The 13,903-nt window shown below is 37.3% G+C and overlaps 3 protein-coding genes across 5 annotated transcripts; 1 reads left to right on the top strand and 2 right to left on the bottom strand.

Annotated features, from left to right (window-relative positions):
- Positions 1-670: 670 nt before the first annotated feature.
- LOC127243338 (xyloglucan endotransglucosylase/hydrolase protein 24-like) lies at positions 671-1,922 on the top strand. Its single transcript, XM_051263304.1, has 3 exons — positions 671-1,007; positions 1,098-1,291; positions 1,375-1,922. The coding sequence occupies exons 1-3, from the start codon at positions 729-731 to the stop codon at positions 1,763-1,765; spliced, it is 864 nt and encodes a 287-aa protein (XP_051119261.1). The 5' UTR covers positions 671-728; the 3' UTR covers positions 1,766-1,922.
- A 1,481-nt stretch (positions 1,923-3,403) lies between these two features.
- On the bottom strand, positions 3,404-4,581 carry LOC127243336 (xyloglucan endotransglucosylase/hydrolase protein 24-like). The gene is made up of 3 exons (XM_051263303.1): positions 4,232-4,581; positions 3,948-4,141; positions 3,404-3,864 (listed from the first exon to the last, which is right to left on the bottom strand). The coding sequence occupies exons 1-3, from the start codon at positions 4,508-4,510 to the stop codon at positions 3,474-3,476; spliced, it is 864 nt and encodes a 287-aa protein (XP_051119260.1). The 5' UTR covers positions 4,511-4,581; the 3' UTR covers positions 3,404-3,473.
- Positions 4,582-7,483: 2,902 nt separating this feature from the next.
- On the bottom strand, positions 7,484-13,021 carry LOC127243439 (uncharacterized). Of its 3 annotated transcripts, none has more exons than XM_051263451.1 (9): positions 12,826-13,021; positions 12,628-12,738; positions 12,307-12,520; positions 12,124-12,219; positions 11,030-11,439; positions 9,898-10,014; positions 9,063-9,423; positions 8,009-8,086; positions 7,484-7,863 (listed from the first exon to the last, which is right to left on the bottom strand). In XM_051263451.1, exons 5-9 carry the CDS (start codon positions 11,401-11,403, stop codon positions 7,813-7,815), a joined length of 981 nt encoding a protein of 326 aa, XP_051119408.1. In that variant the 5' UTR covers positions 11,404-11,439; positions 12,124-12,219; positions 12,307-12,520; positions 12,628-12,738; positions 12,826-13,021; the 3' UTR covers positions 7,484-7,812. The 3 variants fall into 3 exon arrangements, with proteins under 3 accessions (XP_051119408.1, XP_051119409.1, XP_051119410.1); XM_051263452.1 differs by having other exon boundaries at positions 12,307-12,523; XM_051263453.1 differs by lacking the exon at positions 9,898-10,014 and having other exon boundaries at positions 12,826-13,020.
- Between the last annotated feature and the right edge of the window lie 882 nt (positions 13,022-13,903).

Consider the following 13,903-nt stretch of genomic DNA (forward strand, 5'->3'; position numbering starts at 1 on the left):
TAGCAATTACGACTAGCAGTTATTACAATGTATATTTGATTACTGAAACAAAAACCCAAATATAAGAGAAAATATTATATTAATATACTATCTAAATAAAAAATTTATTTTCAAATCAAAATTCAACAAACTTTCTGAAATTCTGAATTATTTTAAACGGCCGTATTTTAATTTTAACAAAGCCAACGATTTATCTTCATTTAAATATGATTTTCTTTTATTTTTAAGTTTTGGAGTTTTTAAAATTATTGAAACTAGTAAATATAAAATTATTTAACATAAAATTGATATTTAAAATTATTTTACGAAAGCAGATTTTATTTGATATTTTTTTAAAAATTTAAATATAAATATTACGATTAAAAATATCCATATCCAAACTAACCGAGGCATAAAATGGCATTATAAAGTGGAAGCTTTGTGGAATTTGAATATATGTAGTACAGTGGCAGGACACACACAGCGGGACACAGCAAAGACAGCAGACGCGCATCAATGGTTTTAATATTCCTTTTTTTTTTTTTTAATATTCTTTTATGACGGGGACGCGGATACCGCCAGCTGGCACCGTCACCAGCTAACTCCACTCCACCTCCTTCATTCCCTTCCTCCCACTTTCCTTTCCCTCTCCACCTATATCTATATATATGTGATTTCATCTCTGTCCCTTCTCATCTCAATTTCAGTAAATCAATATTCTCTCAGTATCATTCAGTAATTCATTAGAAATGGCTGCTCCTGCTTCTGCATTGCTATTCTCTATCATCTCCCTAGCGGCGGTCCTCTTCTTCATCGGCGGCGCCAATGCCGACTTCAACCGCGACGCCGAGATCACGTGGGGCGACGGCCGCGCCAAGATAGTCGACGGCGGGAGAGGCCTGAGCCTGTCCCTCGACCGCTTCTCCGGCGCCGGATTCCAGTCGAGGAAACACTACCTCTTCGGCAGATTCGACACGCAGCTCAAACTCGTCCCCGGCGACTCCGCCGGCACCGTCACCACTTTCTTCGTAAGCACACACACGAACACTACTTGTACTAATTCCATTAACCAAAATAATAATAATAATAACAATGGTTGGAACTGAATGGATGATCAGCTGACGTCGGAGGGAGAAGGGCACGACGAGATCGACTTCGAGTTCCTGGGGAACTCCTCCGGCGAGCCGTACACCGTCCACACGAATGTCTACGCCGCCGGAAAAGGCAACAAAGAGCAGCAGTTCCGCCTCTGGTTCGACCCCTCCGCCGCTTTCCACACCTACTCCATCGTCTGGAACCCCCAGCGGATCATGTACGCAAGCCTGATTAAAACTAATTATTGAATTTTACAAACCGGCCTCCAACTTATTTATCGATCGATTTGATTGATTTCAGATTCTTGGTGGACAACATTCCGATTAGGGTTCACACGCACCACGAGGCCCTGGGGGTTCCGTTCCCGACCAGGCAACCCATGAGGGTGCAGTGCAGCCTCTGGAACGCCGACGACTGGGCCACCCAAGGGGGGCGGGTCAAGACGGACTGGAGCAAGGCCCCCTTCGTCGCCCATTACCGGAACTTCAAAATCGACGGATCCGAGGCCACCAACACAAACAAGAATTCGAATTCATTGAACGCTGGGGCATGGCGGACTCAGGGACTGGACGCGAATGGCAGGAACAGGCTGAGGTGGGTGCAGCAAAAATACATGATCTACAATTACTGCACGGACCACCCCAGATTCCCTCAGGGCATTCCCACCGAATGCAAGCAGTCCAGATTCTGATTCCCATTCCCAGACTTGTTATTGTAATTATCGATTTGCAGCTACTCATTCGTTTATTCATTTTTATTATTTATGTACGTATGTATGTATGTATGTATTGTATTCTGTTCTTGAATAAATACACCTCAGCAAATAAGAGGAGATTTAATTATCTTTATGAAGTGTGTATTCAAATTAATATTCTATAGGATTTATTTACATTCTAACATTTTAAGTTCTAATATTAACATGTTTAAAGAATAACAATTTTTTAAATATTAAATATAATTTTTAATATTTTGATAAAAAATAAAGCTGAAATAAAAAGTACAGTATATTGTTTTAACAAGAAAATATCGGTGAGAAATATAAAAAATAAATAAATAAAATGTAAGAAAATATTGTAAAAATTTATGCATAAAAAATAATAAAATCTTTTAGTATATTTTTAAAATAACAATGAAACAAATATTTTAGATTTATTTAGTTGTAATTTGAAATTGATTTATTTATTTTGTGTTTTTTTATGAATGTATTCTTTATCAAAAATTGTATTAATAATCTAAAAAGTAGAATAATATTTTATGTTAATTTGAATAATATTTTGATATAATAATATTTAATAGAAAAGTAATATATTTTTATTAAAAATTTTATTAGAAAACACTATTAATTACATTGAAATAAGTTGCAAACATTTAATTCATTCAAAACGATACTAAAAAAATAAGATATTTATAATATTATTAATTGAAATAAATTAAAATAGTAATGATGAAAACTGCTGAAATTCTATCCTAAAAGAAAATTGCAAAATTATCGGTTTGTTTATAGAAATATATATTACTACTATTTATAATTTAATTGTTTTTAAAGTAAAAATAATAATTTAAGGAGAAAATACCTCGTAATAATCCAATTCAATTTACTTATTTGCTTATCAAACGGTCATTTTTTAAAATGTACAATCCCTAATAATAAGTAAAAGCACAGATTTAGGTTAAATCGTTTCTCACTTACCTTGTTCAAAAATTAATACTCCTTATATTATCCTTCAAATCTTCCCCCAATCCTATCAAATTAACATGGCAACTGATTCGAAGAAGAACAGTATGGTGAAGAGCGATGGCCGCGTCGCAAGAAGCATGCCGGTGAAGATGCAGATTCCGTTCGCTGTCGAGTGCAATGAGTGTGGGAGGCCGACGAACAGAGGCGATCGCGTTTTGGCGTTGCGAAAGGAAGTCGGAAAGGATTCAATCTTCGACGTGAAGATTTACAGATTTGAGATCAAGTGCCCTTCCTGCCGTACCAGCTTCTTCATCAAGACGGATCCAGGTCGGTACGATTATGTTCTTGAGGCTCCTGCCGATTCTCGCACTTTCTAGATAATTCTCAACATATATATATATATATATATCTATCTACAGACATGTACCGTCTTCATCTTTTATATTAGATTTAAGTAGGATCTACGTACATAATCGATCTCTTATCACCGCTTTTAAAGTTTTATGGTGATTGTGTTTGATCGATTTAGGTTTGTTAATTGTTATGCTTCTTTTGTTTAAGAGAAATTCGAATTCGAAACTTATTTTTTAAAGTTCATTTTAAGAGGAGGAATGAGGATCCTCAATTCCTCATCTCACAAAAAAAAAAGAGTACACAAATACTAATAATATGAATGAATGAATGAAATCGATAATTACAATAACAAGTCTGGGAATGGGAATCAGAATCTGGACTGCTTGCATTCGGTGGGAATGCCCTGAGGGAATCTGGGGTGGTCCGTGCAGTAATTGTAGATCATGTATTTTTGCTGCACCCACCTCAGCCTGTTCCTGCCATTCGCGTCCAGTCCCTGAGTCCGCCATGCCCCAGCGTTCAATGAATTCGAATTCTTGTTTGTGTTGGTGGCCTCGGATCCGTCGATTTTGAAGTTCCGGTAATGGGCGACGAAGGGGGCCTTGCTCCAGTCCGTCTTGACCCGCCCCCCTTGGGTGGCCCAGTCGTCGGCGTTCCAGAGGCTGCACTGCACCCTCATGGGTTGCCTGGTCGGGAACGGAACCCCCAGGGCCTCGTGGTGCGTGTGAACCCTAATCGGAATGTTGTCCACCAAGAATCTGAAATCAATCAAATCGATCGATAAATAAGTTGGAGGCCGGTTTGTAAAATTCAATAATTAGTTTTAATCAGGCTTGCGTACATGATCCGCTGGGGGTTCCAGACGATGGAGTAGGTGTGGAAAGCGGCGGAGGGGTCGAACCAGAGGCGGAACTGCTGCTCTTTGTTGCCTTTTCCGGCGGCGTAGACATTCGTGTGGACGGTGTACGGCTCGCCGGAGGAGTTCCCCAGGAACTCGAAGTCGATCTCGTCGTGCCCTTCTCCCTCCGACGTCAGCTGATCATCCATTCAGTTCCAACCATTGTTATTATTATTATTATTTTGGTTAATGGAATTAGTACAAGTAGTGTTCGTGTGTGTGCTTACGAAGAAAGTGGTGACGGTGCCGGCGGAGTCGCCGGGGACGAGTTTGAGCTGCGTGTCGAATCTGCCGAAGAGGTAGTGTTTCCTCGACTGGAATCCGGCGCCGGAGAAGCGGTCGAGGGACAGGCTCAGGCCTCTCCCGCCGTCGACTATCTTGGCGCGGCCGTCGCCCCACGTGATCTCGGCGTCGCGGTTGAAGTCGGCATTGGCGCTGCCGATGAAGAAGAGGACCGCCGCTAGGGAGATGATAGAGAATAGCAATGCAGAAGCAGGAGCAGCCATTTCTAATGAATTACTGAATGATACTGAGAGAATATTAATTTCTTCGTGGAATTGAGATGGAATGCCAAGAGATGGTAGATTCGTGTATATATATACACAAGGCATAAAGAGAGAGAGAGAGGGAGAAAGGGAAAGTGGGAAGAAGGAACGGATTGGGTGTGTCTGAGCTGGATATTGATGGCTCATGGCTGTGGCTGTGCTGTGGGTGCTCTGTAACGTAACGGAATTAAAATAATAATAATAATAATAAAGGGCAGGGCACCGTAGCAAAGAGGTTGGTGTTGGTGGGGGTGGCGGTGGACTTAAGGCGTCCAATGAGCCCCTCATTTAAGATACTCTTTATTATTTGCTTCCTCTCCTCACCTCACCGCGTCCGTCTGCCTCTCTGTCAGATATATATATATATATATAATATTAAATTAAATGCTTAATTTATTATTACTCTGATTATGATTTTTCGCAACTCCAAAGATTTTATATATAAACGAAGGCTAAATAGTGTTGGTTGGTATATTTGCAATATCACGAGTTAGATTTGTACTAGAAGCCCTTTAAGGCTCGTCTAAAGAAAGTTGTTTGTCTGATTGCATAATTTACATTCAAATTATTGCATTCGACCTGACATTTACTCAATGCTCATTCTAAGAACATCATATGTTATTTCACATAATTTTTTTGTTGAAAATTGCTACTGGCAGTTGCTTTGCCTTTTCCACAGGCAATTTCTTTTTATAAATTCTGACTTTCTCGAGTTGATTGACTTAACATGTCTACACGTACGTTGTTATTTATATTTAATTTAAGTCCATGAAATAATGTACTGTAAGATTTATTGAATATATTTTTATACCAACCAAGTCAAATGGTGTAATACAGAATGAATCTACAAAGTATGTGTGAGCATTACATACAACATAAAAAAACTTTTAAAATTAAAACGAAAAAGTTGTTATTTACAAAATTTTAATTCTATCATGCCTTAATTAAGATTACCGATTATAAAATTGGAATATGTTAAAGTTGTTGTATTTTCATTGTTGTAAGGGTCTACATGGTGCAGAACAACGGTCAAATTTACGTGTCGTTCTTCTATTGGTGGGGAGCAGTGCACCAACAGAGTTGTCACAGCTGTGCCTCATCAGCGCTAATGTGTAATCATTCCTTAATTTTTTTTCTTATTAAAATTAAGAAAGATGTTAATCAGTGATTTGCCACTCGATACGGCGTCGTTTCGTCCCGCTGCTTTTCCAAATTGCCAGTCTGTAAATGCCGGGTAGCTGCCCGCACGACCATCCTCTGCCCGAGATTCCGCTGTCCTGCCCTTCCTATATAAAGAGCGTGAGACTCTCTTTCCGCTCCTCCACTCGCCTCGCCGGAAATCCCATAGCTCCGAGAGTGCAATGGCGGTTATACACGGTCGTGCTTTTCTGGCTGCGGCGGCGACGGTGGCCGCTTTAGCGCTCCTCGGAAGTGTAGCGGCGCAGGAGTCTCCGGCTCCGGCGCCGGCTCCTGATTCCTCTTCGGGAATCGTTTCGCCGGCGGTAGCTGTTAGTTGCGCTTTGAGTGTGGTTTCGTTCCTCTTTGGATCTGCGATCCGAATCTGAGGTTTGAGTGTGTGTTTAGGACGACTATGTTTATATTTTGATGATATGATTATAGATTCTATGTAGTTTATTTCCGATTGTGCAGAGATGATGTTTGGATTGCGGTCTGTGCTTTCTGATCGATATACTTTTAGAGTTGTTGTGTTGAGCATTCGTGTACTCATTAGACATTTTTGTGTGCATATTATATATATTCCACGGTACTGTAATTGTTGGTTAACGTAGTTCTGATTTCTCCGGTTGCTTTTTATTTCTGTTCCTGTTCCGTCTCTCATCTAATCGACACCAGCCTTTGTGGAATCGCATGCTTTTGATATTTTGGAACTGTATTTTGGTTCAAAATTTGATAACATCCAACTGAGAAGAAGAAAGTGGTACTTGTGAACCAGATCTGGAGGCTATACCACTGAGTTGTGAGTAGATTATGAGAAGCTTTGTTTGAAGTTTAGATATAATAAAATTTTGGATATATTATTTGAATAAAAATATATTTAATTTGATATTTTCATCAATATAAATAAATGGTGAATGGCAACACACCCAAGGGAAAATTTCAACAACTATTTAACACAATTATCATGTTTTAATACATCCTAATAGTGTAGAAGAACAGTTCACCTTGAATTACTGAATTTTAATATAATTTATGAAATTATATTTAAAATATGCCTAACTATTTCATAATAAATCGATCATCCTATGTCACTTCCCTTTTTATTCATTTCATGTCACTTTTCTTTTTATTCATTCCATCTCAATTTTTTTTTAAAAAAAATAATTATATAATTTAATCTCATTTTAAATTAAATTTTTTAAAGGAGTATATTATACTACTATATTTATATACTAAATGATAAAAAAAGTTATAATATTGAACAACAAATAAAAACAATTGACTATATAACTCATTTATATTTTTTGTTATAAATTAAAATGGTTAGATTATTTTTTATTGCTTCCTTCCGAACATGAAATTTTAAAAACGATATAATTAATAAAACAATTGTTATTAATTTATTTTATCTTATTCTATTTTTTTAAAGAATGAGACAAAATATGAGATGGACTGAAATAATAAAATAGGAAATATTGGATGAATGAAATATAATATATCATTCACTTTTAACATAAACTTTAATGTATATATAGACTTTTCTTAAATAAAATTTAATTAATAAACAATTTGTAAAAAATAAGAAAAAGTAATATAGCTTTTGTTAATGATAGAAAGAATATATATACACATATTAAAGCAATATATATAATATATATACTCTACTAAGTGACAAAAAAAATATAATAATAATTTAACACAAAATAATATTTTTTATATTAATGACATAATTTTCTATATTCTTTGATGCAGAACTGGTCAAATAAAAAACCATAATATAGATAAATTTGATTTGAACTTTACATTTTAACAGAAGCTGTTCGTAAGGGTCTAAGCTGTGTATGAGAAGACAACTGACCAAAGACATATAGATATGATCCAATCCATCCGAGAAGTGAAGAAGAAGGATATGCATGCATGCACCTAATTCAACTTATCACTCTCACTCATCTTTTCTGTGCCTCAGAGGTGTACAAACAGACTCTCTCTCTCTCTCTCTCTCTCTATGTCTCTCATTCATTATTCATCCAAAAAATAAAAGAAAAGGAGAAGAGAAATTTCATACACCACCTGCTGTTGCTTCCTCACTCTGAGTCTGATTCCATGTTTCCCATTGCTTTCAACCCTCTTGGTCTCTTAAAAAACACAATTTAACATTAACTCAAAATCAATCAGAGGAGGAATGACTTTTTATTAATAGAATTGTTACATAATTAATTTAACAGTAAGAATAGAAACTAAAACGAAAACCTCAGTCAATCAGAAAATATTTATACCAACCTTCTTGGAAACTTTCTTTTCTCTAACCTCATAGCGGTCGAGAGTTAGGTCGCACAACCATGCACCAGGGCTCACCAACTGCAAACCAAAAATTCCTCGCTTACAATACTAACTAATAATCAAACCCACATTTAATAATCTTCATGTATCATCATCATCATCATCATTATTACTATTATTATTTCACACTTGCATAGTAGTTTATATCAATTATATGACAACTATAAAGGGTGGTTTCAGGTTTGGTCATCAAACCACATACACAATTCATTTTATGTATCTCCCTAAGGCTTTTGATTTCAATAAAAAGTGCTCATAGTTGTTGAGAAGATAAAAGAAATAAACCGTAGAAACAAGACAAGGCCCACCACCATGTAAAAATGTATGGATTGCATGCCATTCTCGCTCTAAATTTGTGAGATGTTCACAATTAATTAATTCAAAGAAAGACCATAAGAATAAAATTGAAAACAAACAAACAATGGACCCGTTTCAATAATATATATATTATATATATCTATATGTGACAGTGATGTGAGGTGTGCCGTAAAGGGACACGTGCAAGCCAAACCTATCAGTGTATGACAGGCCCCCACATGGCTGCCACCACCCAGCAAAAGTAATATTTAAATTCTTGGATAATATAATACAAGTGCTCTTTCAATATATTGAAATTTTCTATAGCCCCTATTGCCTTTCCATTCTAATTCAACTCACCCCATAACTTTATGTTATATATTTATCGTGCAAATATTTCTTCCAAAGGTTCTAAATTGATTTTTCGCACAAAGGATATTTCCCTGCTCTATTTCCGTTACCCAGAAATTGATTTATTTTACTACCCAACTCTCTATATCTAACCATTCTGGTTCATTAAAGAGACAGAGATTTCAGCTACTCAATTAGCAAGAAATCCTTTACTACTGTTTAACAAGGCAAGAATTAAGCATCATAAAACTTTCTAATAGCACTCAATGATATATATTACTACTAACTCCAATTATAATTTAGGCATAAACTACTAAATAAAAGGTAGAGAGAGAAGTAAACTCACATTGAGGGTGCGTTGGATGAACTTTGCTCTCTTTTTGGGTCTTTGAGGAAGCTTTGACCCTTTGATTGCCATGAAATCCTCTTCTTTCTCCTTATTTGTTAAGGCGATCACGAATTTTGGTGGCCAAACGATTGTGTCCGATGAGGATCCTCCTTTTCTGCAGTCATGGGCAGTCTCCGACGAGCCAGAACCGCCGCTGTTGTGGTGGTTCTCATTATGATGATTGTTACTGTTCTTTCCGTTGGTGTTTTTTGTGGTGGCAGTATTTGCGCCTGTGCCCTTTCTATCTCCTCTATCTTGGGAGGCTAACCCCCTCACCCCATTGTTCTGCCCTCTCATACCAATTGAATTCTCTGTATTCCTGTGATTCAGTGAAATTTAAAAACCAGAAACAGCAATCAGAACATAATAAGCACGAGGCATCACATCACTCAACACATACGATGAATAGAAATTAATAAATTGACAGGGAAAAAGAACTTGTGCTTGTGATGAAAAAACACACTAATTTAAAAGTACTGCGCCGGTAAAAATAAATGGTATTGATGAGAATATACAGAACTGTATAAATAAATAAGAATAATAAATAAATAAAAGTAAAACAATAGTACAAGCCAAAATATATTGAAAAAGAGAATTACTGGAATACCCTTGTGGGGGGTTGAATTTTTGGATCAAGAATATGGGCAACAAGCGCTGTTGCGTAGAGGATTGGGAAGAGATGTTAATTTTTAAGAGAAGGTGTGGTGTGGGTTTTTATTTTAAAAGGGTCAAGAATTCAAGGTGGATAATAATTTGAGAACTCTGTTGTGTGCGTGTGTGTGTGTTTTCTAACCTAATGTGTGCAGAATGAAGGTACAAGTGGCAGAGTTTGGACCGTCGGATTGACATCCTAGATGCATTCATCAGTGAGTTTGCGTGTCCCAATCTTAACTTAGGTGTGCTATGAATCCTACCATAAATGATAAAACAATTTAATCGAGAGCAAAAGAGCTATGCATATAAACAGGACGATGGCCCACTTGCCCAGGACTCTACACAATTACCATACCCCACAAATACAATACTCAAAACTTAAACCCCAGGCATGGTCCGAATGAAAAAATTAAATATATACGCACATATATTAGGTTTAACTTTGAAAAATAAATGGTCAATCAATGGCATTAATTACTCGACCAGTAATTCAATAAGCGAAATATATTAGCACGAAAGGGCATCAAAAGAAGACAAAAGGCACAGTCGTCATATAAACACCCAGATGAAACAGATCAACGATTTTTTTATTTTAATTAAATTCAAATTCCAATTCAAAACACGACTCTCTTCCGTAAAGTAAAAGACAGATTATTAGAAACTTTTGAAAATTTTTGGAGTATTTAAAAAATTTAAAATAATAAAAAATTAGTGTTTCATACAATTTTTGTATAAGCATCATCTGATTTCGATATTTGGTGTACATAAAACCAATCATGTATGCTGAATTTCAAAGAAAATCATTTAAACATAATGCTATTTGCGAGAGTACTACAAACTTGAAAAATGCTCCAACCAGAAAGACTGGCCTATTGCAGAAGAACACCTAAAAAGCCAAACTAAGTTCATATAAATCCCCGCACCTCATCATAATTCATGAGGAGGCAGATATCGACGGCCAGAAAAGAGAGTCTATTCAATTTAATAAGAAAAAGGAAAAGCATTGAGTGAAACCGCCTCCTACCTTATCTTTTGCAATGATTTAACGAAACAGCGCAATTTGAAATTTCAGATCATAAACGCAGACAAAATCAGTTACTTTTCCTGAGAAAATTTATGAGCAGCGAGGTATGCGCCAATTTAGAAGATCACAAAATCAACACAAAAGATAATCCCCAAAACTCCTCCCACGTGCCACTCACGTGGCTCATCCACCCACAGAATCGATTCAATCGCACACATAATGATAAACGAATTCAAATCGGGCTTACCTCAAAATCCGACGGGATGGGGAAACCGGGCGCTGGCGGAGATTCAGATACCCAATCCCACCGCCGATCGACTTCAAAGAATGGCTGTTACTTTTCTGATTTGGGATTGAATCCTTGGTGTTATTGTTATTATGATTTGACCCCAAAACCACAGCCCGCCGGTCTACACGGGCCGTCGAACGCGAACGGTTCGGTTCATTGTTGCTGGCTTTGTCCTTGCCCGCCGCACCCGCGACCTTCATGCAGCGCAACTTCTTCCGGTTCCCCCACTGCAGGACGAATTCAGACGACGTTGTGGAGATTGACCGGGGCTCAGATTTCGGTAGAAATCCGTCCTTATTGGAATTGGAAGAATAGGAATTCTTTCTCTCCATTTACTTGCTCTCTGCCTTTATACACCACCCACCCACCTGTTAGCCGTCAAACAACAACGATCGCATTAGCCATTAACGCCGTTCCATTTTCTGTTAGAAGTACTCTGTTCAAATCTTGCCAACCAACATCCTTTAGATTGAGAAGTAAAAGGTCAAGGGGGAAGAAAAAACAACTAGGCTCATTTATTTTCAGCAAACTGCAGGTAAAAAACAAGATGCGGGAAATTAAAAGAATAGAAAGATTAGCAAACAGAGACTAATATCAGAGGGGAGGTAAGATCTGTATTCATGCTGGATTTGGCAGTTTGCAGACGAAAGAAATGATCCGGAAAGGAGAACCGGAGAGTTCAATTTTGATCTCCGGAGGAAGAAATGTAAGCGTATAAACTCATGTCCCTATTCTGGTTCAGATTTCCGAGACAATTTGTTCTTCATCAGAATCCAGAAAGCACAGCTGGAAGTATAACTCCCGGAATATTTTTAGGACAGAAAATTTTGCATCAAAATCTGTTGATACACATACGAAAAAATGACGTCCAACCAGTGAATTATGAGATTAAGAACTCCCGGAAGGTAATCATATGCAGATAGAGGCGCCTTTTTCTTTGGAGAAAATAGGTAAAAGATCAAGACGTACAAAAACGCCTAGGTCTTAATGGATCGGGGTTTTCTTGGCTATCCTATAGAAAATTAGAGGATTGTGTACCGTAATTCGTTTACCTGGGAATTATCTATCTGTTTGTTCTTCTGTAGAGAGAATTTGATCTACTTTTCAGCTCCTGAAACGAGATTAACTACTGGAACAGAGGCGTCAATCTGCAATTACAGCAACCGTAAGTTTCACAATCTGCTTCAAATTCACTGCTCGGTTGCTGTTCTCTTATGAATGACAAAATAGGTTACCTGTTACGGTCTCATTTCTCTCTCAAACGCGCAGATTATCCTTGGGCGAACAAAATTCGTAGAGTTCAAAACTCCGTCGATGCAACTTTCAGAAGCTTTAGAGACGGCACTTTCAAGGTAAATTTATGACAAATCGAAGCTTCATCAGAGATTTCCGAGATCACTTCAGATCTCTATATCCAGTTAACTGATCTCAAATCTCCCGATAATGTTCCTGCTGAACAAAAAACCAAATTAATTCGAAATAGTTGAAATTGTAAACCAAAGCAAAACGCATCTCCTAAAAACACCTTCCTGGAAATCCAATCAGAATCCACCAACCTTCGGCAATTCAGCGAACAGAATCAAGTTTCAACATCCTAAATTACACCGGCAGTTCAACAATTGACATTCTTCCAAAATCTGCATCTTCAACGTCCCTACCACGAAGAACTGCACACATGAAATTAGATTGTTACATATCAGAAGAAAAGGATTAGATCGTTCAATTTCACGTCAATTCGCCACATTTCCACTCACCATATGCCGCTAACCAATTTTCTGTCTCCTAATCAATTTCTATGGAACTGATTAATAAAATCCGTCTCCGTGTGTGGTTGCGAGGAGAGGGAGAGAGAGAAAGAGGGAAGGAGGAAGACAGGCAGAGATAGAGAGAGGTCTTTGTTGTTGCAGAACGATGAATGAAGAGAAAATTCGAACTCACTCTGTTATTTCTTCCTCAACCCACCAATACCATCTTTATACAGTGCAGTTTTGCACACCCTATCTAAGCCGTTGAATATTAATCTACGGTCAGGATCTCTTCTTGTTTAAGCTGTAATTTTATTTTTTAAAGCTGTCTCATGAGGCGGCTCGCCAAGCATGGAAAACAACCGGGCCGGCCATTCCGGGACCGATCCGGACCCGCCATAGACAAAAAGGATTCGAGTCCAGATCAAAATGGTCGGGTAAATTTGGATTTCTCTGTAACTATTTCTACACTAATGTGTATCTACAAAAAAATCTTGGATAGTAATATTGGCGGGTCAGCCATAACGCGGATTCCGAAGCTTTTGGGCATGGGTTCGGTTCGGATCCGGAGTTCTATTCTCACTTTGGAAGGCGGGTCCCACGCCAATTCTTGGACCAAAATGAATTAGGTTTGTCCAAACGATTCCAACTGCGAGTTTCAGTTTATAAAAAATTCGAACGGAAACCGATTTTTCCGATCATAATTTCAATTTGACGCTAATTGAAAATATATTTATTAGATTATATGTATATGTTATATTTTTAATATTAATTTAATTAATATACTCTATAAATTATTTTAAGAATAAAATATAATTTTGATCTATTTATTTATTAATATATCAATTTTAATTATTTTATTTTTAAAATGATAGTTCGAGTCCATTTATTTTTAAAATAATAAATTCAGTTTCGTTTCGATTTTCCAACGATTTCAATTTGAACGTAAACAATCGGTTCGAAAATCGAACCGCCGGTCTGGACCGGTGTTCGAAACCGAATGGGCAAGTAGAAACGATCTTTGATTCACGGCGTTAAGTGATCTGACGGAATCGTTCATTCTGTTAGTTCGCCGTTAATACGATTT

This window comes from Andrographis paniculata, unplaced genomic scaffold (genome assembly GCF_009805555.1).
Source record: "Andrographis paniculata isolate CXL003 unplaced genomic scaffold, ASM980555v1 Contig95END, whole genome shotgun sequence".
Classification (NCBI taxonomy): domain Eukaryota; kingdom Viridiplantae; phylum Streptophyta; class Magnoliopsida; order Lamiales; family Acanthaceae; genus Andrographis; species Andrographis paniculata.